The 23,114-nt window shown below is 37.5% G+C and overlaps 1 protein-coding gene across 1 annotated transcript; it reads left to right on the plus strand.

Annotated features, from left to right (window-relative positions):
• Window positions 1-569: 569 nt before the first annotated feature.
• Window positions 570-21,696, plus strand: LOC128231220 (multiple epidermal growth factor-like domains protein 11). Its single transcript, XM_052943756.1, has 16 exons — window positions 570-604; window positions 2,656-2,728; window positions 2,955-3,071; window positions 3,679-3,765; window positions 4,221-4,364; window positions 4,945-5,028; window positions 5,349-5,498; window positions 5,896-5,982; window positions 6,117-6,185; window positions 6,356-6,439; window positions 6,768-6,902; window positions 15,737-15,829; window positions 17,488-17,607; window positions 18,408-18,497; window positions 20,237-20,347; window positions 20,656-21,696. The coding sequence occupies exons 1-16, from the start codon at window positions 602-604 to the stop codon at window positions 20,730-20,732; spliced, it is 1,524 nt and encodes a 507-aa protein (XP_052799716.1). The 5' UTR covers window positions 570-601; the 3' UTR covers window positions 20,733-21,696.
• The last annotated feature ends 1,418 nt before the right edge of the window (window positions 21,697-23,114 follow it).

Raw genomic sequence — 23,114 nt, forward strand, 5'->3', positions numbered from 1 at the left:
TGTATTAACATCTTAATTGGACAAGTGACTAAAATACAATTCAGATTTAAAATCATTAAGTCGTTGTGCTTATGCCTATATCAGACATTGATAATACCGAAGCTTTCGTTCGGAACAGTAAACGTTATACGACACTTTGCGTGCTTTTTCTGCACTCTTCGTTCAATAATTCGACTGTGCGAAACCTTATCATTTTAAAGGCATATACACAGGTGCTAAAAACAAGGGATCATTGATGAGACTCATCCCTCCAATTAAGCCTTCTTCCGCATGATTATTTGCTTTTATTTTACGCTCTACACTCAGGCTAATTTGAATATGTATGTTAACTGAAAAGAGCAAGCTCCTTAAATTTTTGGAACAGGTCATCTCATGTGCGGAGTAAGAATACTTATATGATAGCGTATGACAGTCGTCCAAATCCTCCAAATGTATATCACGTGATTTTGTTGCCAAATAACGCATTGTGGTGGAAACCAGGAGCCAATCTGAGACTCGAGAGACAGTAATCTTAGACATTATAAACGTATAAAAGCGAGATGCAGCGGCATTCGTCGTCCGTCCTGAGGTTTTGGATATTTTGTGTGCACAATTTACTAAAATGGTAAGCATTTTGCGATATTTTAGTTATAATTCAACTACTTAACCTTGTTTTTCATGTTTGCAACACACTTGAATACAGTTAATGAAAAAACAACACCTAAATTATAGATTATAACAGCAATTATTTATTGATATGTTGCATTAAAGGCACAAAACAAAATACAAAACTAAATTGATAATTTGATTAAGTGAACAAAAAAAATAATATTTTTTTTACAAACAATAGTATTTTTTCTTGATACGTTGATTATTTGGATTTGCAGCATTAACATGAGTTCTGCAAAGCAATATGCAAAGACGCATCTAAAGCCTAGCATTCAGAGGAGAACTTTCATAAGCAACATGTTTTGTCATAAAAATAAAGCAAAACTAATCTATAAACTGTTTATCCTTTGTCAATTTAATGTTTTAAAAAAGAGAAGCTTTAAAACATAGACGTGTCTTTATTTTATGTCATTACCGCAATAAATGATATCGAAATGCTTCAGAAATCAACATAAGTCTCAACGCTTTGTTGTTAAGAATCCTGGTGCTTTTTGAAGAAAAAAAACAGTGTCGTTTTGGGCATTTAACAGTATCGTTTTGTTAAATTTAAGTATGTAAAAAAACATGTAATGTGAATATTTAGCGACAAACGATTTTAGAATAGTTCTAAATATCTTTATTGGAACAGTTGTCGGGTTTATGTTACTGAAACGTCCGTTCATTCGTTTATGACCGCAAAACATAAAAAAGCTCTGTTCAAAAGAATCCTTCTTTAAAATTATTTACCTTTCTCTTTTTCTTGCTCTGCAGTTGTTAATATAAATAAGTAGAAATGCCTTTATCTATTTTGTCTTTGCTATTTCAAGGTTTTTAAAGTTTCGATTTATAGAAACGAATAATTATACGTCTTTCTGAATGAATAATTATGTGCTACCAATTAAAAGTCAACCGAGAACGGAGAAGGATTAAGATTGAAATAAAAGAAAATACCATGCTCTTGCTAACCAAACCGTTTCCCTGTATACGATTGTTTAATTATAGATAAGATTCCACGTCTGATATGTGTCAATACATTGATTCATGCGCATCCGACCTTAGAAGCGAACTATTAAAGGGGTTGAACTGAACTGTTTTGTTTAAATCAGGTGTTTGCTTTTTTCATTTCGCTTTCCATTTAAAAACACAACACTGAGCAGCATATGCCATATTCTCAATAGAAGTTGTTTCCTTCTTTTCAGCAAAGTTAAGTTCTTTTATCAAAATAAATTATGACCGAATTTGTCTTGTTTGAACATCTGATGAGGACTTATTTATTTATTTCATAGGCATTTTGTTCTTGAAACACAAGAATGACTCAAACCAAGTGAGTGATGCCCATAAACATCTAATGCTGAGTCCGGTAGGTTAGCGATAGTTTAGTCAGGTTTATTATTTTACATAATAGCCGTCTTTCGGATGGTTCGTTAAACGGGATTCAGTGTACCAGTGCTAACTGTAGACTTAAAAATACAATAAAAACTTTAACCGGGCTGTCTGTGAACTGGGCCCACAACCTAACGAGGCTGATACTTTCCGTTTGATCGCCGCCAACTCAAAGTCCAGTCATGTCGTTAGATAAATATTAACACCATTAACAAAATGGTTTGCTAAACAATAAGTCGTTCAGTATGTAAAGTCATCCACATTGAAGTCAATCGTGATTGATTAAATCAAATGCAATAGATCAGAAGAAGAAACATTTATGGCAAATTTCGGTAATAAAATAAAATATACTACTTACAATTTATTGAACGTTATTTCCATGACACTTGAGCTATGGCCTGTGACTATTGTATGATAAACATTCTTGACGTTATTTCTTGTAAAATTTATGTAATAAATCGCAAGTTTTACAATCACGCACATTTGATGTGTATGATCATGGAAAGTCTGTCATTTCTTATTATTCAAAGAGTTAAGGACATGGAGTAGCATACTTGGTGGGTTTTTATCGAACTTAGTGTAGTATATCATATACAACTGCTTTTATACGGGCAAGATTCATCCATTTATGCACTACTGTTTTAGAACGCGACCTTGAAGACAAGCTTTCTGGTTGCTGTTTTGGTGATTGTTGCAAAAGTGCAGCTAACCATTGCAGGTAATATTCTTTTCAAATTATACCGATAATTTATAAATCATTGTCGTCATTGATTCAATTAATTCAGTACTACATGCGACACAATTCGTTTCAAGCTTTACCTATATGCACTTGCAAACGTTCCCTTTATCGTTCGTCCTCTGATGTCATCCTGCATCAAAATTGACATGATGAAATTGCGGCATTGAACATCCAATAATACGTTGCCATTTCCTTTATGATACAGTTGCCCTAGACGCCACGTGCTCCTTAGACTGCGACTGCACTGTGGCAAATTCAAAATGCTCTACTACGTGTGTTTGTGCCGATGGTTTCACCAAAGAAAGTACAGTATGTAAAGCAAGTAAGTAAGATGTTGCTTTGTGCAAGCTTACGTTGCATGCAATAATAATTTTGTACAATAGTAGAGCCGACCAAATCATTAGGAGAGGCTTAGAAACACGACGTCTACGTGTACCTGTACATGTAGCTAACGTTGTTGTTAAGGTTGCAGTAGGAGTTAAAGTCGTTGCGAAAATTGTATTCATATTTGTACCTGATATTCTCTAAAATTATTTTCTTTGTGCTATCGTTAATGACCCTCTTAAATACGATGTAGAAATACCCTGATGGCGTATCGTACATAAAGATGCCCCGCGTACACGTGTCTGCTCATAGTTTAGTTTTGTATTTGTTATTCGGTCATAACGAGCTCAAACTTACCTTAAATCTACACAATGTGTGTGCATTTTTTTAGATAATAATAATAATAAAAATGGAATATATATTCTGGAATAAATCATCTCGGAGTCCTCAATCACATACATATGATCGAACTGACTTAACACGAAACCTTGTACTTAATATCGAACACTTACTAGTAACTCACAACGACCTTTATTAACTGAGAAGCTGATTCGACGACTTATTGTGTACGTGTAATTATATATAATAAAAATCCTTTATTTCAGACTACGGTACAGCTTGCACGGTTGACGGTGACTGTATAACCGGGGGGAAATGCGACCTCTTTAGTGATCCCAAAGTTTGTGCTATAAGTAAGCACCCTGGTAGTATAAGCAAAAATTTACAAATCTCTTATGGTTATAGACCAATAAATTAATATAAGAGAAAATCATCTTCTATTTTTAAAACTCGAGATGACAAAAAGGATCTGATATCTTTCTATGATGTAAATATTTCACGTTTTTCCTCCATAATATGCTGGCATCAGCTGAAAGAGTCTTATGTGCAGAGAAAGAAAATAGAAAATAATTAAAAAAATATCAATGGCTTTAGATGAATAGGGCATTTACGTCCGATATAATAACTTCAACGTGTAAACTACAACATTTTAACTGTATAATGTAGCTTTGGCCATTTATAATTTCATCTTTGTAATAAGCAAGCTTTGAAATGACTGACCTTTTGCTACTGAGTTTGTTTCTGTAGCTTTTCGCATATATAGTGATACTGATATTACATGGGTTCACCAGGGATAATTTATTTATAGAGGAGGGTGACACATGCAATGGTGGGGGTACTGACAATTCCGCCTACTGTGTCTCTAACGCCGCGTGCACAGGAACGAGCAACACAGTTTGTGCATGCAGCTCAGGCTACACTGCAGATGGAACTACGAACCTTTGTGTGGCGGGTAAGATCATGCAATAATGGTTATGTGGCCCAATAGCCATTGTTTGAGTGTAGTTATGACTTGAAATGGTATGTGACTATGAGTTTAAATGACAGTTTTTTTGCATTCAATCTTTTTTTTGTTTGCAGAAATAAACTCTGTTTTTCAATTTTTCGTAGTATTATGCACCAGTCAATTGTAACCACGCCCCTAGGTCCGTGGAATAGCGGGGACTTTGACTTTCGGTCCAGCCAACCCCGGATAAAATCCCCACCCTCCGGGGTCGAACTGATGGTAAAATCCCCGCCAAATGCCCCCGCACCCCAAGGACCCTAGGTAAGGCCTATTCCCCGTTATATTTTGCGCGAAGACAAAACCACCGCATTCATCCGGCACTGCGGGGACACCTGAAAGGTAAAAAGACGGCCCAATTCCCCGGCTATCCCTGGTATACCCCCGACCTGGGGGGGGGGGGCGTGGTTACAATTGACTGGTGCATTACATCACTGGAAAAACGATGAAAATATCGATAAAAGCAGATCGATTTACATTACTATTCAATGCTTAGATATATGTATAGCATTATATCCTTTATTTTTAGACTTAGATACCACATGCGTGAGTTCATCACACTGTTCCGCTGGCATATGTGATACTAAAATGTCCCCAGCAAAGTGCAAAATCGGTAACCTATTTGATTTGTTATTCACATTGTTTTTGTCTGTTCATTTGTAAATGCCTTCCCAATCACTGTAAACATACCTATAACTGCTGTGTTTCATATAACACTGAATGAAATAGCCTGTTCAAGCTAGCTAATAAAATATTGCAATTGTAGAATGAAGCATTTTTTAAATTTCAAAAGATGACTTCCTTTATTTTTATGAATCGAAATATTTTGGGAGATTGTGTCGAAAAACACAAATTCATGAGTTGACCTTCAATTTAACATAATTGAGCTATCAGAAAAAGCGTTTATTTGTGGGCCGAATAATTTAATTACAGAGGAGGCTGCCACATGCAATGATGGCACTACTGACAATTCTGCCTACTGTGTCTCCAACGCCGCGTGCACTGCATCGACCAACTCAGAATGTGCATGCAGCTCAGGCTACACTGTTAACACTGTTAACTCAGAGAAACTTTGTCAGGCGGGTAATGGCTGTACTTATTGTCATTTAGTATTTCATTTATACACACATTAAAATGGAGAAAAAAATGTCTGTCTACGTGTAAGATGTCAATAAATATCACTAAAAGAACATCAAAAACAAATGTTACTCATGAAAGATAGCTTTTGGTACTCACTTGTAGAAATATATTACTTTCTTACACTAATACCATCAACTATTCCCCATTTACATGCAGTACCATTTGATAATATATCTTAAGCTAGATGAAGCCAAACAAATGGCGTCTGTATTACTTGTTTGAATGAACATATCCCATTCTAAAGTATCATCGGTTCATATATGAGCATAAAAAGCCAGTCTCTATGAACATATATTTGTCATTTATATGTGCATACTATTAATGTGTAACATTTTGGCAGATTATGACACCGTCTGTGCTGCAGACACTGACTGCATCGCAGACCATGTGTGTGATACGTCGCTGACATCGCCTGTGTGCAAGAAGGGTAATAAATTACTTATAAATGAACAAAGGACCAACTGCATATTTATAATAGTTGAAATTAAAGAAAAACAATATAATTAGCAAATTTACCATCATATGAGTTGTACTTATTCATACATGCTTACTGCATTTCAGATCTTGGTCAAACATGTACGAGTGGTCAATGTGTATCACCTGCAACATGTGATACGACTTGCAAAAGTGGTAAGTGTATAATGCTTTATGAAATCAACACGTATATGTTAAAATCAGCTTTGGTAGTTTTGGTTTTCAAATAAATTGTTATAATGAGTGTGTTGAATGTTTCCAAGATTTGTTATGTGTAAATGTTTTATCTTTAATAACAATTCTTTGTTTTACTTACGATATTTAAGGTCTCGGGGGAGCATGTAGTGCTGATGTCCATTGTTCAGCCGGATTCTGCGATACCTCGGTGACGCCAAACAAATGTTCGATCAGTATGTATTACAATATTATTGGCAGTATTACAAAGACAAAGCATGTTTTCCACAGATCCTCATTTGAAATGTGACCTTATCTCAAATAAAACGAGACGAACACAATTCATAAAGTAGGACTTTCTTCATATTAAAATAATGGAAAAACACCAAAACGTTCATCAGACAAAACCACTTTACTAATTACATATCTATTTGAATTAATATAATTGTATGTTTCTACAATTGCAAGGCCATTCGTTATTCTATTCCATAAATACTAACACATGCATGTTTGAACAACCTTTCTTTAAATTCAACATACATTAACTGTTCTTTGTAAATTTAGAGGCCGCCGGGACTGGATGTACCACGGACGACCATTGTGTTGCAAACGCTCAGTGTACGTCTGGTTCCTGTGCATGCTCATCTGGCTACACAAACGATCATGCAACTCCAGCTTCAGCTAAATATTGCAAAGGAAGTAAGTCTGCTGGAGCCAATAACATTAATACATGTGTACCTATTCGTTTGCATTGACGTTGGAACATTGATATTGACGACTGTCTTGTTGTATTTACATAATAAACGTAAAAAGAGCACATCATTTATTTCATTTACATATACCGGACTTTGAAAGCTTTAAATTTAACAATGGTTGGCTAAAAAAACTTCTTCCGAATTTAAGAAACACTTATGAGAAGTATTACCCGAAAAGTAATAAAGCTTAATATAACTCAAATTATTTAAATATTAAAGTCTATAAATATATTCTAGGGATAAAGAAACTTTGAATGCAATATCAATTCCCAAAAAATAGAATTTCTTAAAGATCGGCACATGCTCTCTGGAATTACATATCTTTACCACAGCAAACGCCATGTACTTAAATAACGACTGGATATACTTGAAAACCAGTTTCTTATAATTTACAGTGTCCATTTTCCACTAGTGTACATGCAACGGATTTAAGTTTTTGTAATTGACTAAGTAGCTTTTTCTATGAGGGACATGAGAATTTTGCCTAAAGTGACAACGTAACCATTGGAATGTGATACAGTGTAGCCATTGCTATCGGTGACAGTGTAGCCATTGCTATAGTTGACAGTGTAGCCATTGCTTTAGGTGACAGTGTAGCCATTGCTATTGTTGACAGTATAGCCATTGCTTTAGGTGACAGTGTAGTCATTGCTATCGGTGACAATGTAATCATTGCTATAGGTGACAGTGAAGCCATTGCTATCGGTGACAATGTAGTCATTGCTATCGGTGACAATGTAGTCATTGCTATAGTTGACAGTGTAGCCATTGCTTTAGGTGACAGTGTAGCCATTGCTATTGGTGACAGTATAGCCATTGCTTTAGGTGACAGTGTAGTCATTGCTATCGGTGACAGTGTAGCCATTGCTATATGTGACAGTGTAGCCATTGCTATAGGTGACAGTGTAGTCATTGCTATCGGTGACAATGTAATCATTGCTATAGGTGACAGTGAAGCCATTGCTATCGGTGACAATGTAATCATTGCTATCGGTGACAGTGTAGCCATTGCTATAGGTGACTGTGTAGCCATTGCTATATTTGACAGTGTAGCCATTGCTATATGTGACAGTGTAGCCATTGCTATAGGTGACAGTGTAGCCATTGCTATATTTGACAGTGTAGCCATTGCTATAGGTGACAATGTAGTCATTGCTATAGGTGACTGTGTAGCCATTGCTATATTTGACAGTGTAGCCATTGCTATAGGTGACAATGAAGTCATTGCTATAGGTGACAGTGAAGCCATTGCTATCGGTGACAATGTAGCCATTGCTATAGGTGACAGCGTAGCCATTGCTATATTTGACAGTGTAGCCATTGCTATAGGTGACAGTGAAGCCATTGCTATAGGTGACAGTGTAGTCATTGCTATCGGTGACAATGTAGCCATTGCTATATGTGACAGTGTAGCCATTGCTATAGGTGACAGTGTAGCCATTGCTATAGGTGACAGTGTAGCCATTGCTATAGGTGACAGTGTAGCCATTGCTATATTTGACAGTGTAGCCATTGCTATAGGTGACAGTGAAGCCATTGCTATAGGTGACAGTGTAGTCATTGCTATCGGTGACAATGTAGTCATTGCTATAGGTGACAGTGTAGTCATTGCTATAGGTGACAGTGTTGCCATTGCTATAGGTGACTGTGTAGTCATTGCTATCGGTGACAGTGTAGTCATTGCTATAGGTGACAGTGTAGTCATTGCTATAGGTGACAGTGTAGCCATTGCTATAGGTGACTGTGTAGTCATTGCTATCGGTGACAATGTAGTCATTGCTATAGGTGACAGTGTAGCCATTGCTATAGGTGACTGTGTAGTCATTGCTATCGGTGACAATGTAGTCATTGCTATAGGTGACAGTGAAGCCATTGCTATAGGTGACAATGTAGCCATTGCTATATTTGACAGTGTAGCCATTGCTATAGGTGACAGTGAAGCCATTGCTATAGGTGACAGTGTAGTCATTGCTATAGGTGACAATGTAGTCATTGCTATAGGTGACAGTGAAGCCATTGCTATATTTGACAGTGTAGCCATTGCTATAGGTGACAGTGAAGCCATTGCTATAGGTGACAGTGTAGTCATTGCTATCGGTGACAATGTAGTCATTGCTATAGGTGACAGTGTAGTCATTGCTATAGGTGACAGTGTAGCCATTGCTATAGGTGACTGTGTAGTCATTGCTATCGGTGACAGTGTAGTCATTGCTATAGGTGACAGTGTAGTCATTGCTATAGGTGACAGTGTAGCCATTGCTATAGGTGACAGTGAAGCCATTGCTATAGGTGACAGTGTAGTCATTGCTATCGGTGACAATGTAGTCATTGCTATAGGTGACAGTGTAGTCATTGCTATAGGTGACAGTGTAGCCATTGCTATAGGTGACTGTGTAGTCATTGCTATCGGTGACAGTGTAGTCATTGCTATAGGTGACAGTGTAGTCATTGCTATAGGTGACAGTGTAGCCATTGCTATAGGTGACTGTGTAGTCATTGCTATCGGTGACAATGTAGTCATTGCTATAGGTGACAGTGTAGCCATTGCTATAGGTGACTGTGTAGTCATTGCTATCGGTGACAATGTAGTCATTGCTATAGGTGACAGTGAAGCCATTGCTATAGGTGACAATGTAGCCATTGCTATATTTGACAGTGTAGCCATTGCTATAGGTGACAGTGAAGCCATTGCTATAGGTGACAGTGTAGTCATTGCTATAGGTGACAATGTAGTCATTGCTATAGGTGACAGTGAAGCCATTGCTATAGGTGACAGTGTAGTCATTGCTATCGGTGACAATGTAGCCATTGCTATAGGTGACAGTGAAGCCATTGCTATAGGTGACAGTGTAGTCATTGCTATCGGTGACAATGTAGCCATTGCTATAGGTGACAGTGTAGCCATTGCTATCGGTGACAGTGTAGTCATTGCTATAGGTGACAGTGTAGCCATTGCTATCGGTGACAATGTAGTCATTGCTATAGGTGACAGTGAAGCCATTGCTATCGGTGACAATGTAGTCATTGCTATAGGTGACAGTGAAGCCATTGCTATCGGTGACAGCGTAGCCATTGCTATCGGTGACAATGTAGTCATTGCTATAGGTGACAGCGTAGCCATTGCTATCGGTGACAATGTAGTCATTGCTATAGGTGACAGTGTAGCCATTGCTATCGGTGACAATGTAGTCATTGCTATAGGTGACAGTGTAGCCATTGCTATAGGTGACAGCGTAGCCATTGCTATAGGTGACAGTGTAGCCATTGCTATATTTGACAGTGTAGCCATTGCTATAGGTGACAGTGTAGCCATTGCTATAGGTGACAGTGTAGCCATTGCTATAGGTGACAGTGTAGCCATTGCTATATTTGACAGTGTAGCCATTGCTATAGGTGACAGCGTAGCCATTGCTATAGGTGACAATGTAGTCATTGCTATAGGTGACAGTGAAGCCATTGCTATCGGTGACAATGTAGTCATTGCTATAGGTGACAGTGAAGCCATTGCTATCGGTGACAATGTAGTCATTGCTATAGGTGACAGCGTAGCCATTGCTATCGGTGACAATGTAGTCATTGCTATAGGTGACAGTGAAGCCATTGCTATCGGTGACAATGTAGTCATTGCTATAGGTGACAGTGTAGCCATTGCTATCGGTGACAATGTAGTCATTGCTATAGGTGACAGTGAAGCCATTGCTATCGGTGACAATGTAGTCATTGCTATAGGTGACAGTGAAGCCATTGCTATCGGTGACAATGTAGTCATTGCTATAGGTGACAGTGTAGCCATTGCTATAGGTGACAGCGTAGCCATTGCTATAGGTGACAGTGTAACCATTGCTATAGGTGACAGCGTAGCCATTGCTATAGGTGACAGTGTAACCATTGCTATCGGTGACAATGTAGTCATTGCTATAGGTGACAGTGTAGCCATTGCTATAGGTGACAGTGTAGCCATTGCTATAGGTGACAGTGTAACCATTGCTATAGGTGACAGTGAAGCCATTGCTATCGGTGACAATGTAGTCATTGCTATAGGTGACAGTGTAGCCATTGCTATAGGTGACAGCGTAGCCATTGCTATCGGTGACAATGTAGTCATTGCTATAGGTGACAGTGTAGCCATTGCTATCGGTGACAATGTAGTCATTGCTATAGGTGACAGCGTAGCCATTGCTATAGGTGACAATGTAGTCATTGCTATAGGTGACAGTGAAGCCATTGCTATCGGTGACAATGTAGTCATTGCTATAGGTGACAGTGAAGCCATTGCTATCGGTGACAATGTAGTCATTGCTATAGGTGACAGCGTAGCCATTGCTATCGGTGACAATGTAGTCATTGCTATAGGTGACAGTGAAGCCATTGCTATCGGTGACAATGTAGTCATTGCTATAGGTGACAGTGTAGCCATTGCTATCGGTGACAATGTAGTCATTGCTATAGGTGACAGTGAAGCCATTGCTATCGGTGACAATGTAGTCATTGCTATAGGTGACAGTGAAGCCATTGCTATCGGTGACAATGTAGTCATTGCTATAGGTGACAGTGTAGCCATTGCTATAGGTGACAGCGTAGCCATTGCTATAGGTGACAGTGTAGCCATTGCTATAGGTGACAGTGTAGCCATTGCTATAGGTGACAATGTAGTCATTGCTATAGGTGACAGTGTAGCCATTGCTATCGGTGACAATGTAGCCATTGCTATCGGTGACAATGTTGCCATTGCTATAGGTGACAGTGTAGCCATTGCTATAGGTGACAGTGTAGTCATTGCTATAGGTGACAGTGTAGCCATTGCTATAGGTGACAGTGTAGTCATTGCTATAGGTGACAGTGTAGCCATTGCTATAGGTGACAGTGAAGCCATTGCTATAGGTGACAGTGTAGCCATTGCTATAGGTGACTGTGTAGCCATTGCTATAGGTGACAGTGTAGCCATTGCTATTGGTGACAGTGTAGCCATTGCTATAGGTGACTGTGTAGCCATTGCTATAGGTGACAGTGTAGTCATTGCTATAGGTGACAGTGTAGCCATTGCTATAGGTGACAGTGTAGTCATTGCTATAGGTGACTGTGTAGCCATTGCTGTAGTTGACAGGGTAGCCATTGCTGTAGGTGACAGTGTAGCCATTGCTATAGGTGACAGTGTAGCCATTGCTATAGGTGACAGTGTAGCCATTGCTATAGGTGACAGTGTAGCCATTGCTATAGGTGACAGTGTAGTCATTGCTGTAGGTGACAGTGTAGCCATTGCTATAGGTGACAGTGTAGCCATTGCTATAGGTGACAGTGTAGCCATTGCTATAGGTGACAGTGTAGCCATTGCTATAGGTGACAGTGTAGCCATTGCTATAGGTGACTGTGTAGTCATTGCTATAGGTGACAGTGTAGCCATTGCTATAGGTGACAGTGTAGCCATTGCTATAGGTGACAGTGTAGCCATTGCTATAGGTGACAGTGTAGCCATTGCTATAGGTGACAATGTAGTCATTGCTATAGGTGACAGTGTAGCCATTGCTATAGGTGACAATGTAGTCATTGCTATAGGTGACAATGTAGTCATTGCTATAGGTGACAGTGTAGTCATTGCTATAGGTGACAGTGTAGTCATTGCTGTAGGTGATAGTGTAGCCATTGCTGTAGGTGACAATGTAGTCATTGCTATATGTGACAGTGTAGCCATTGCTATAGGTGACAATGTAGTCATTGCTATAGGTGACAGTGTAGTCATTGCTATAGGTGACAGTGTAGCCATTGCTATAGGTGACAGTGTAGTCATTGCTATAGGTGACTGTGTAGCCATTGCTATAGGTAACAGTGTAGCCATTGCTATATTTGACAATGTAGCCATTGCTATAGGTGACAGTGTAGCCATTGCTATAGGTGACAGTGTAGCCATTGCTACAGGTGACAGTGAAGCCATTGCTGTAGGTGACAGTGTAGCCATTGCTATAGGTGACAGTGTAGCCATTGCTATAGGTGACTGTGTAGCCATTGCTATAGGTGACAGTGAAGCCATTGCTGTAGGTGACAGTGTAGCCATTGCTATAGATAACAGTGTAGCCATTGCTATAGGTGACTGTGTAGCCATTGCTATAGGTAACAGTGTAGCCATTGCTATAGGTGACAGTGTAGCCATTGCTATAGGTGACAGTGTAGCCATTGCTATAGGTGACTGTGTAGCCATTGCTATAGGTGACAGTGTAGCCATTGCTATAGATGACTGTGTAGTCATTGCTATAGGTGACAATGTAGCCATTGCTATAGGTGACAGTGTAGCCATTGCTATAGGTGACTGTGTAGCCATTGCTATAGGTGACAGTGTAGTCATTGCTATAGGTGACAGTGTAGCCATTGCTATAGGTGACAGTGTAGCCATTGCTATTGGTGACAGTGTAGCCATTGCTATAGGTGACAGTGTAGTCATTGCTATAGGTGACAGTGTAGTCATTGCTATAGGTGACAGTGTAGCCATTGCTATGGGTGACAGTGTAGCCATTGCTATATTTGACAGTGTAGCCATTGCTATAGTTGACAGTGTAGCCATTGCTATAGGTGACAGTGTAGCCATTGCTATAGGTGACAGTGTAGCCATTGCTGTAGGTGACAGTGTAGTCATTGCTATAGGTGACAATGAAGTCATTGCTATAGGTGACAGTGTAGCCATTGCTATGGGTGACAGTGTAGCCATTGCTATATTTGACAGTGTAGCCATTGCTATAGGTGACAGTGTAGCCATTGCTATAGGTGACAGTGTAGCCATTGCTATATTTGACAGTGTAGCCATTGCTATAGTTGACAGTGTAGCCATTGCTATAGGTGACAGTGTAGCCATTGCTATAGGTGACAGTGTAGCCATTGCTGTAGGTGACAGTGTAGCCATTGCTATAGGTGACAGTGTAGCCATTGCTATAGTTGACAGTGTAGCCATTGCTATAGGTGACAGTGTAGCCATTGCTATATTTGACAGTGTAGCCATTGCTATAGGTGACAGTGTAGCCATTGCTATGGGTGACAGTGTAGCCATTGCTATAGTTGACAGTGTAGCCATTGCTATAGGTGACAGTGTAGCCATTGCTATAGGTGACAGTGTAGCCATTGCTATACTTGACAGTGTAGCCATTGCTATAGGTGACAGTGTAGCCATTGCTATGGGTGACAGTGTAGCCATTGCTATATTTGACAGTGTAGCCATTGCTATAGTTGACAGTGTAGCCATTGCTATAGGTGACAGTGTAGCCATTGCTATAGGTGACAGTGTAGCCATTGCTGTAGGTGACAGTGTAGTCATTGCTATAGGTGACAGTGTAGTCATTGCTATAGGTGACAGTGTAGCCATTGCTATGGGTGACAGTGTAGCCATTGCTATATTTGACAGTGTAGCCATTGCTATAGTTGACAGTGTAGCCATTGCTATAGGTGACAGTGTAGCCATTGCTATAGGTGACAGTGTAGCCATTGCTATAGGTGACAGTGTAGTCATTGCTATAGGTGACAGTGTAGCCATTGCTATAGGTGACAGTGTAGCCATTGCTATAGGTGACAGTGTAGTCATTGCTATAGGTGACAATGAAGTCATTGCTATGGGTGACAGTGTAGCCATTGCTATAGGTGACAATGAAGTCATTGCTATAGGTGACAGTGTAGCCATTGCTATAGGTGACAATGAAGTCATTGCTATAGGTGACAGTGTAGCCATTGCTATAGGTGACAGTGTAGCCATTGCTATAGGTGACAGTGTAGCCATTGCTATAGGTGACAGTGTAGCCATTGCTATAGGTGACAGTGTAGCCATTGCTATAGGTGACAGTGTAGCCATTGCTATAGGTGACAGTGTAGCCATTGCTATAGGTGACATTGAAGCCATTGCTATAGGTGACAGTGTAGCCATTGCTATAGGTGACAATGAAGTCATTGCTATAGGTGACAGTGTAGCCATTGCTATAGGTGACAGTGTAGTCATTGCTATAGGTGACAGTGTAGCCATTGCTGTAGGTGACAGTGTAGTCATTGCTATAGGTGACAATGAAGTCATTGCTATAGGTGACAGTGTAGCCATTGCTATCGGTGACAGTGTAGTCATTGCTATAGGTGACAATGTAGCCATTGCTATAGGTGACAATGAAGTCATTGCTATAGGTGACAATGTAGTCATTGCTATAGGTGACAGTGTAGCCATTGCTATAGGTGACTGTGTAGCCATTGCTATAGGTGACAATGTAGCCATTGCTATAGGTGACAGTGTAGTCATTGCTATATGTGACTGTGTAGCCATTGCTGTAGTTGACAGGGTAGCCATTGCTGTAGTTGATAGTGTAGCCATTGCTATATTTGACAGTGAAGCCATTGCTACAGGTGACGGTGTAGCCATTGCTATAGGTGGCAGTGTAGCCTTCGATACAGAGAGGTGACGGTGTAGCCATTGCTTTAGGTGAATGTGTAGCAATTGTTGTAGTTGGCATGGTAGGCATTGCTATAGGTGACAGTGTAGCCATTGCTATAGGTGACTGTATAGCCATTGCTGTAGGTAACAGTGTAGACATTGCAATAGTTGACAGTGAAGCTAATGCGATAGGTGACAGTGTAGCCATTGCTACAGGTGACAGTGTAACCAATGTCTCCTTATATGCAATCCTGTTCACGTTTTTGGTACATCATTTATAATTGGCAACTCTATTTGCTGAAAATTTGAACTTCTGCCTTCTTGAAATGAGATAAAAGCGTATACGATGTGTTTCATTCCTAACGTCATGCCTGCCATGTTTTTTTCAGGCGCTGGTACGACATGTGTTACTCTGGCAGACTGTGACCAACTGACAAATTTGATCTGCGATACAGCATTGGCAACTCCGGTTTGCAGGAAAAGTAAATCGTACTTTACTATATGCCTATGGATTTCCTTTCCCATATCCAATAGTGAAAATACAGCACGCCGTAATGTAAAGTCCGTATCACCATACTGTCGTTTACTTATTCCGTAACATGCGAGTACCGTGTGAAATCTCGGAACTACTTTCGCGTTGCTAAAAATAGCGTGACAAAATGAGAAATGACGATTAGTGTATACTCGTAATATAAGTACTGTTTATAAGCAATTTGTTAATTTTGCTAAAACACAAACTATTTTGTTCATACTTTGCTCAATGATGTGATTTCTGTAATTTCTGACTTTGTTTCGCTGAATTAATCTCCCTTGACTTCATTACGCAATACTACATAACACATTTGAATTCATACACGCATTAGACAGATGGCGGTAAATTTAAATCAAAATGAAACCGACAAAAAGGAATAATAAAATAGCCAGGTATATAATAAAAATAATATTACGATAAAATGCTTTTCTGGTTACCTGTATCACGTCTGCGGTCTCGATGGATACGTGATTACACACCGAACGAGACGTGATACAGGTCACCAGAAAAGCGTCCTATCATAATATCACCTATGTTATTTTGCACTGCATTGGGTTTGTTTATCAATACGAAAGTATCAGCTATCAGCTGGTAGAAACTTGTCAAAAAGAATAGATGCTCGGTAAGACGGCAACAGTGCATACGCAGTTTGTGTGAGAAATACTAGCTTTTTGACCACAATCATAATACACTTGGGGAAATTTAGTTCTATTATAGTTAAGGTTTTGCCTGAAATAAGCCAACGATCGAGAAGAGCAATCATCTTTTGATAGGGCATTCCAATAAAATATTATATTCCAACGTTAATTAGAGAGTCTAATATTGCATTCTTTAGTGTACACTATACCATGCTCAAATGGTTATCTTGGTTATCCAATATCAGACCATTGTCTCTCCAAATAATACTGTTTTAATCAAATGAAGCCATTCTGCAGACAAACAGGTTCATATTCCAAAAGGTTCAGCACTATATTTGACAAATTTAACGTCATTCTTATTATTTCATAGTATAGCTCACTCGACCTTACCAATCTCTTTCCCCATATGCCCCCGTCGTATTCATCATAATTATATTTGTTAATATAATGGACATCAAAGCCATTACACCATTATAAGCAATTTTTCGGGATGACAGAAGCGAGACATTGTTTAAGCCTCTAAACTTTGAAGTCGGATACAGCAAAAAAAAAGATGCCTTATGTTGTTCCTAGTAATTGGTTATAAAAGAATTGATTTCAAAAGAGGTAAAACGAATTTATCATTGTATTGAATAGAATTCCATACACATTCGATTATCGCGTCTTTTTGCCTTTATATATATATCACACCGACCATACCGTTTTCGTCTTAAATTTAAAGGTTTTATGATTAACTGGTGCTTACTTTACATGTCACCACATGCATACGATCGCGAGAAATTGATATGGAATCTTTAAATCATGACTAAATCTAATATTGCATTCCATCTCTACAGAGAAATGATGATACACCATAATTGTTAATAACAGTTCCGAGAGATACTTTAGTTTTCATTTGTAATTTTTATAGAAGTACAACTGACTTTTTAATCATTTATGAAAAAAATCATTTATATATTTTTTATTTCAGAGCTGGCCGATTGCTTCGCAGATCAAACCAACTGTGTAACAAACAGCGAGTGTGGGGCAAGCGCCTGTGCATGTATGACTGGGTATTCCCAAGACGCAACATCTTTCGTGTGTGAAGGAGGTAAAGGACATGTGTTTTTTTTCTCTTTTGTTGAAATGGATCCTTATTAATAATTATTCCGTACAAAAATATTGAAACTAAGATGAAATGTCCTCGCAATATACCAATAATAGACTCAAAGGCGATTTTGATGATCAACTTAAAAAATAGCATTTCAGAAATCTGAAATCTGGATACCTTGTGACCCTGTTGTTTTGATGTGATATAAAAAATGTGTTGAGCAAAAATATCAAAACATTCGTAAACAATATTTTGATACAAGTATTAAGCCAGAAATATCCTTTTTAAATTATTACAAATTTATATCTGTTTCCTTGCCAGAAAAAAAACAACATATGTACGTGTTTATAAGACTTAATGGTTTAATTTGGAGAGCAAGTTTATTTGTGGGTCGAATACCTTACTGGTATTTATGTGAGCATCATCAAAAAATTAAATAGGAACTTCAAAACAGATTTACTTTTCTTGTTCACTGTAACAGGATGCACCAAAATGCGTACACGTATTACACTTTTTTAACTTCCGATCCAAAAACTGAACATGCGAGACGTTTGTTGATAAGACAAGTGTATATACTTTTGTTTTGCAGCTTAAGTGTAATTTGGTGAAATGAGTAATTTCTCGTTTTATTAAAATATTTCCTGTGTTGAATTGATCGACCCTATTCTGACCAAACCAGAAACATCCCCTCCCTATATTCACGACGTATTCCCAAACATCCAATGCTATTACTTGACAGCTAGCAGAATGCTTAGTTACTGGCCATGGTCAGTTCTATAATACAATCTTGTATATTGTAGCAATCGACAAATCGTGTGCAAATCATGGAGGCTGTGACGCTGATTCTGATCTTGTATGTGACATAGGTGGAACATCGACCTGCAAAAAAGGTAAGAGCATTTTACGTTTTTGTAAAAGAAAACATGTCTTTTTTGTTCATGCATATATACATTATAAGGCTTCTGTATATGCAAAAATGCACTCATAAAAATTTAAAATTAAACGATTTTCTTTCATGCTTTACGATGAAATATGGGGTTTTAACAGTGAAATAACAACAGTGAAAATATCGATTTGATATTTTCACTGCAAAATAAGGAGTGAAAATATCAACTTTCAGAACTACTTTTAAATTCCTTTTTTGTTACATGTACCTGCCTTGATCAAAACAGAACACTGGACTTCAGTAAATTATGTGAAAAAATGTTCAAAAAAATAAAGAAATATTTTATAAATTTAAATAAATATATAATTGGAAATTAACAACTTACCGTTTATTACCGGTTATCCCGTTTATCAAACATTTTACTGATCATTGAAGCTGAATGTTCAAACATTTGCTTTCATACCAAACAAATTTCAGTCAAAAACAACTGTTCGAACATAAATAAAATTTTATATCATCGTTCAAATGATTTTTGAACTGTTAACCGTTGTAGTACGTAAATGAACTTCCTGGAGAATTCACACAACAATTTACAGATAGATCCGATATTTTTTACCCCACCCACACCTCAAAATGTGTCAACAAACTAGCGTGGCATTTACTCTATATCTGGAAAACAAACATTTTAAAGGAAAAAAGACTGGTCTCTGACAGTAAGATGACTGAATATTAACTTACTATAAAAACACGCGTATATGCAGTCTTAAACTAAGAAGAATGGTTAAAATCCAATGAGTATCCACATTTGTTTTGCTAACACATTTGACCTTCCAAATTTTCATTCTTTAAATAGCGGCGTAGTAATTTGGTTATATATTCATGCCCATCTTAAAAAAAATTGTTTTCATTATTTTTTGGAACATATGTGCACTAATAATACTTCATTGTTTACTGTTCATAAAGCTTTGCAATAAAAAACGAGCGAATATTAAGCTATAACAATGAATAGCAGAGAACTATTTCTCAGCAAACCGAAAGTAAAAAAGTTGACTGCTATAATTATGCATGAGGGACGCCCCATGGGTAGCGGCGTAAAGCCCACCCTTTTCAAAAAAGGGGTAATTCAGAAATAAATGAAAAACAAAAATAAGCATAAAAGAAACAGAAAATTTGATTATTTCAGTGTAAGATCGTATCGTGATCATAAAAAAACTACATTTTCACTCGTGGCTTTGCCACTCGTGAAAATACGTTTTTCTATGACACTCGTGAAAAAAAATACGATCTTGCACTGAAATAAACAAATATCCTCTATTTATCACATATTATAGACATATACCCTTATATAACCCTTCGCGTAGCAGGGGCTTTTATATTAAACATATTTCAAATATTAAGTTAACATCTTATTTATGTTGTAAGGATACCAAGATTATCCTGTATATAGGAAGTAACGGTAAGAAAATGTTTTTGTTTACAAAAACGACCGACAATCTGAGAAATAAAGAAGTAGGATCGCTGCAATGCTATTGGTATAATGGGACTCACATCGCGAGAATACACAATTTGAATGCGTCGATCACTGAAGCTGATTGTCAGCAACACGGGATTTTCGACCTACGGTCATACTTGTTTCAAATGAAATAGTGATTTATAACAAAGCAAAACATAAGAGTTCATTAATAAATTAATACCCAAATAGTATATAGATATGTATACTGATAATTCATTTTTGCTTTACAGGTGCAACAACAGCATGTACTAGTGGGCAATGTATTACGAACGCTGCATGCGAGTGCAGCGTGTGCGCCTGTAGCTCCTCGGCTACACTATCAACATCGGGCTTGTGTGAAGGTAAACATTGAAAGAAAACACAGGACTGGGCCATGACGATAAAATGCAAATACCGTTTCATTTTCCGAATAATGATATTTAATGATATTGAAAAAAGGATAAACAATAATTAATATATTTAGTTAACTTACTGCATCTACGATGATCTGATTATACATGATCTATCTAGAGCAAATAGAAGTAGATAAATTATTGATACATACTTTCATTCTAATGGCGCGACTTATAAATATAATACAACAACAAAATAAATTATTTGAGAAAGTTTGAATTGAAATAACTAAATATTGTTTCTGTAATATTTTCAGTGCAAAATGGTGCAACAATGGGGGCTTACATCTCAGCCTTCTTACTTGTGGTCTGCCTTCTCGTCACGATGCTGTAGGCTACCACAACGTCATTCCCACCATCACTTTTGACAAACCGAACATCTAAGGGACATAATTGCTGCAAAGGAAATGTTCACGTGCTTATTGCAACTGAACTAACCTGCCTTATTTCTATACAATATTTAATATCTTTTTTCAAATCATGACACTTAAAATAAATTAAAAGTCATCGTTTGTTTGAATAGTATTGTTCCACATAAAACCAACTTAAAGACAAAACAACGAAAGTACAATGAGCACACTGCATCATAATTGTTTTATCGTTTATTCATTTGCTGTGATGAGTTGTTAATTAACCATTGGTAAACATGAAGTTAGCGAGTTTTGATAACCATCGAGAACATGATATTGACTGAAACAATATTTGGCGTATTTTGTATTTTATAAACGCTACTTTTGCATAAACAAATTAAATTTTACACATCTCAAGTATAGTAGAGTATTATATCTTAAATCTCAAGCTATCCAAAATGTATACTATATGCCATATTATGTGCCTCATATGTCGATATCGACTTGCAGACGACGTCGTTTGCAAATATTAGTGTTCCCTTTTTCGTCAATAGCAACTGACCTTCAAGTAAACTGTTACAATAGTATGAAGATAAAATCACGTCAAGTAGTTTAAGAATAATGTTCTTATTAGAACAAGCAGAAGTTGATTGAATGAATGACGTCAATTTACTGGGCAGTAGAATATGAACAGGCCGTGTGCCAGTAAATTAAGGGATGAGTGATTTTGATGATAACTGTTGATACATTGTACTTGAAGGTTAGTATTGAGTCAAGTGACTACATATGTTTTAAAGTCTGTTTTGTATTGTTTTTGGACGACTGCCAGTGTAGCAGTCTTGTCAGTAACCATTAACAGTTAACATTGCAGACCATACATGTAGCTATTGAAAACTGGAACAGCAATATATTTTTGTGCTATTTCGAAAAATAAACTGTTTTAAACCACGTTATTTCCTTTTTTACCTCTTTGAGCTTACTCACTATTCGTCTTTAAGTCATGTGAGATACTGAAATACAGTATACAGGTTCTTATAACAACTGGTAATGTAGTCATGCCGAATTGTTTAATGTCGACTTTGCGAGTTTTAAAGCGACATTTTGCATAATTTTACGTCGACTTGTTCACTTCCTTGTTAAAAATGGCGGCGTCATTTTGTTGAAACATGATGGTTGATGAACATTGAAGTTTAATGTAAATGAAGTTTACGTAACTCGTTTTATGTTATTTGTCTACAAATTCAACATATCCAGTTAGTAAATGGACAAGACTGCTTAATTTTAACAACTAGAAGTTTTATACCTCAGTAAGTCGACATGATATCCTTATGAATGCTACACGGTACGAGCTGCCAAAGAACACTTATCTGCTGGTCAGTTTGAGCGTGAGTTTAAACTTATATAAATCCAGATAAAGTTAGAGTTAATTGATGCCTGTTTAAGCAAGAAATACACATATATTAAGCTGAGCAATAACAATAAAAGTTACAACAGGAATTAAAATAAAAGGGAGACAACCGGAAACATAAAAAACAGAATGCAATAAACGTTGCCACGCCCCTTATTTAAACATCCACTTAAAATTCAATTTTAATGCGTTCACCTCTGTTGTTAAACACAGGACTAAAAATACGTCGAGGGTTTTATGGTAGTGATGTAGAGGTCTGAGTCTACCCAGTAGCGAAACTATCGTTTTTATTTATGTTTTCATGAGCTAACATTTTGTTTAGAATTTTACTTTGTATTCTTTTTCTTCATAAACAAGTATTTAAATACGTTTATTCAAACACATATTAACTTCTTTAAATATTTCATTACTTGCAGTCGTGGCAGGAATAGGGAATTTCAAACTCTATCTTTTAGAGGCGGTAGATCATTGTGTGCATTTGGCATAATGGCTCGAAATGATAAAGGTAGATATAAGTAAAAAAAAAAGCAGGTCATGAGTATTTCTTAGTCATGTCGTTTTCGCTTAAAAGCTGCACCCTCACAGATTGACCGCTTTGACAACTTTTTATTTTTTTGTCTTGGAATGAGATAGTTTCCAATTTCCGTAAATATCTGCAGACCAGTGATAAAAGACTGCAGATAAAAGATCAGATCGCAGATTTCCATATTTCCGTCAAACAATTGATTGTTTAATGGCTACAAGCGTTACTTGCGGTTTAAGAAAAATACATAAAACAACATTTGTTTAACTTAAAGATAAAAATCTGCGATTCTTTTTTTGGTCGGCAGTCTTATATGACTGGTTTCCATGCATGTTCGCATAAATTGGCTCGTTTCAAGACCCAAAATAAAAAAGTTGTCAAAACGGTCAAACTGTGAGAGTGCAGCTTTAATACGTAGATGTATTGTTTTAACGG

This window comes from Mya arenaria, chromosome 4 (genome assembly GCF_026914265.1).
Source record: "Mya arenaria isolate MELC-2E11 chromosome 4, ASM2691426v1".
NCBI classification, from domain to species: Eukaryota; Metazoa; Mollusca; class Bivalvia; order Myida; family Myidae; genus Mya; species Mya arenaria.

Bases quoted from the DNA above. Each gene is read 5' to 3' on its own strand.
- LOC128231220 (XM_052943756.1), top strand. The intron at 3,072-3,678 runs GTAAGTAAGATG...CCTTTATTTCAG, and splicing joins AAGTACAGTATGTAAAGCAA to ACTACGGTACAGCTTGCACG. The intron at 5,983-6,116 runs GTAATAAATTAC...ACTGCATTTCAG, and splicing joins ATCGCCTGTGTGCAAGAAGG to ATCTTGGTCAAACATGTACG.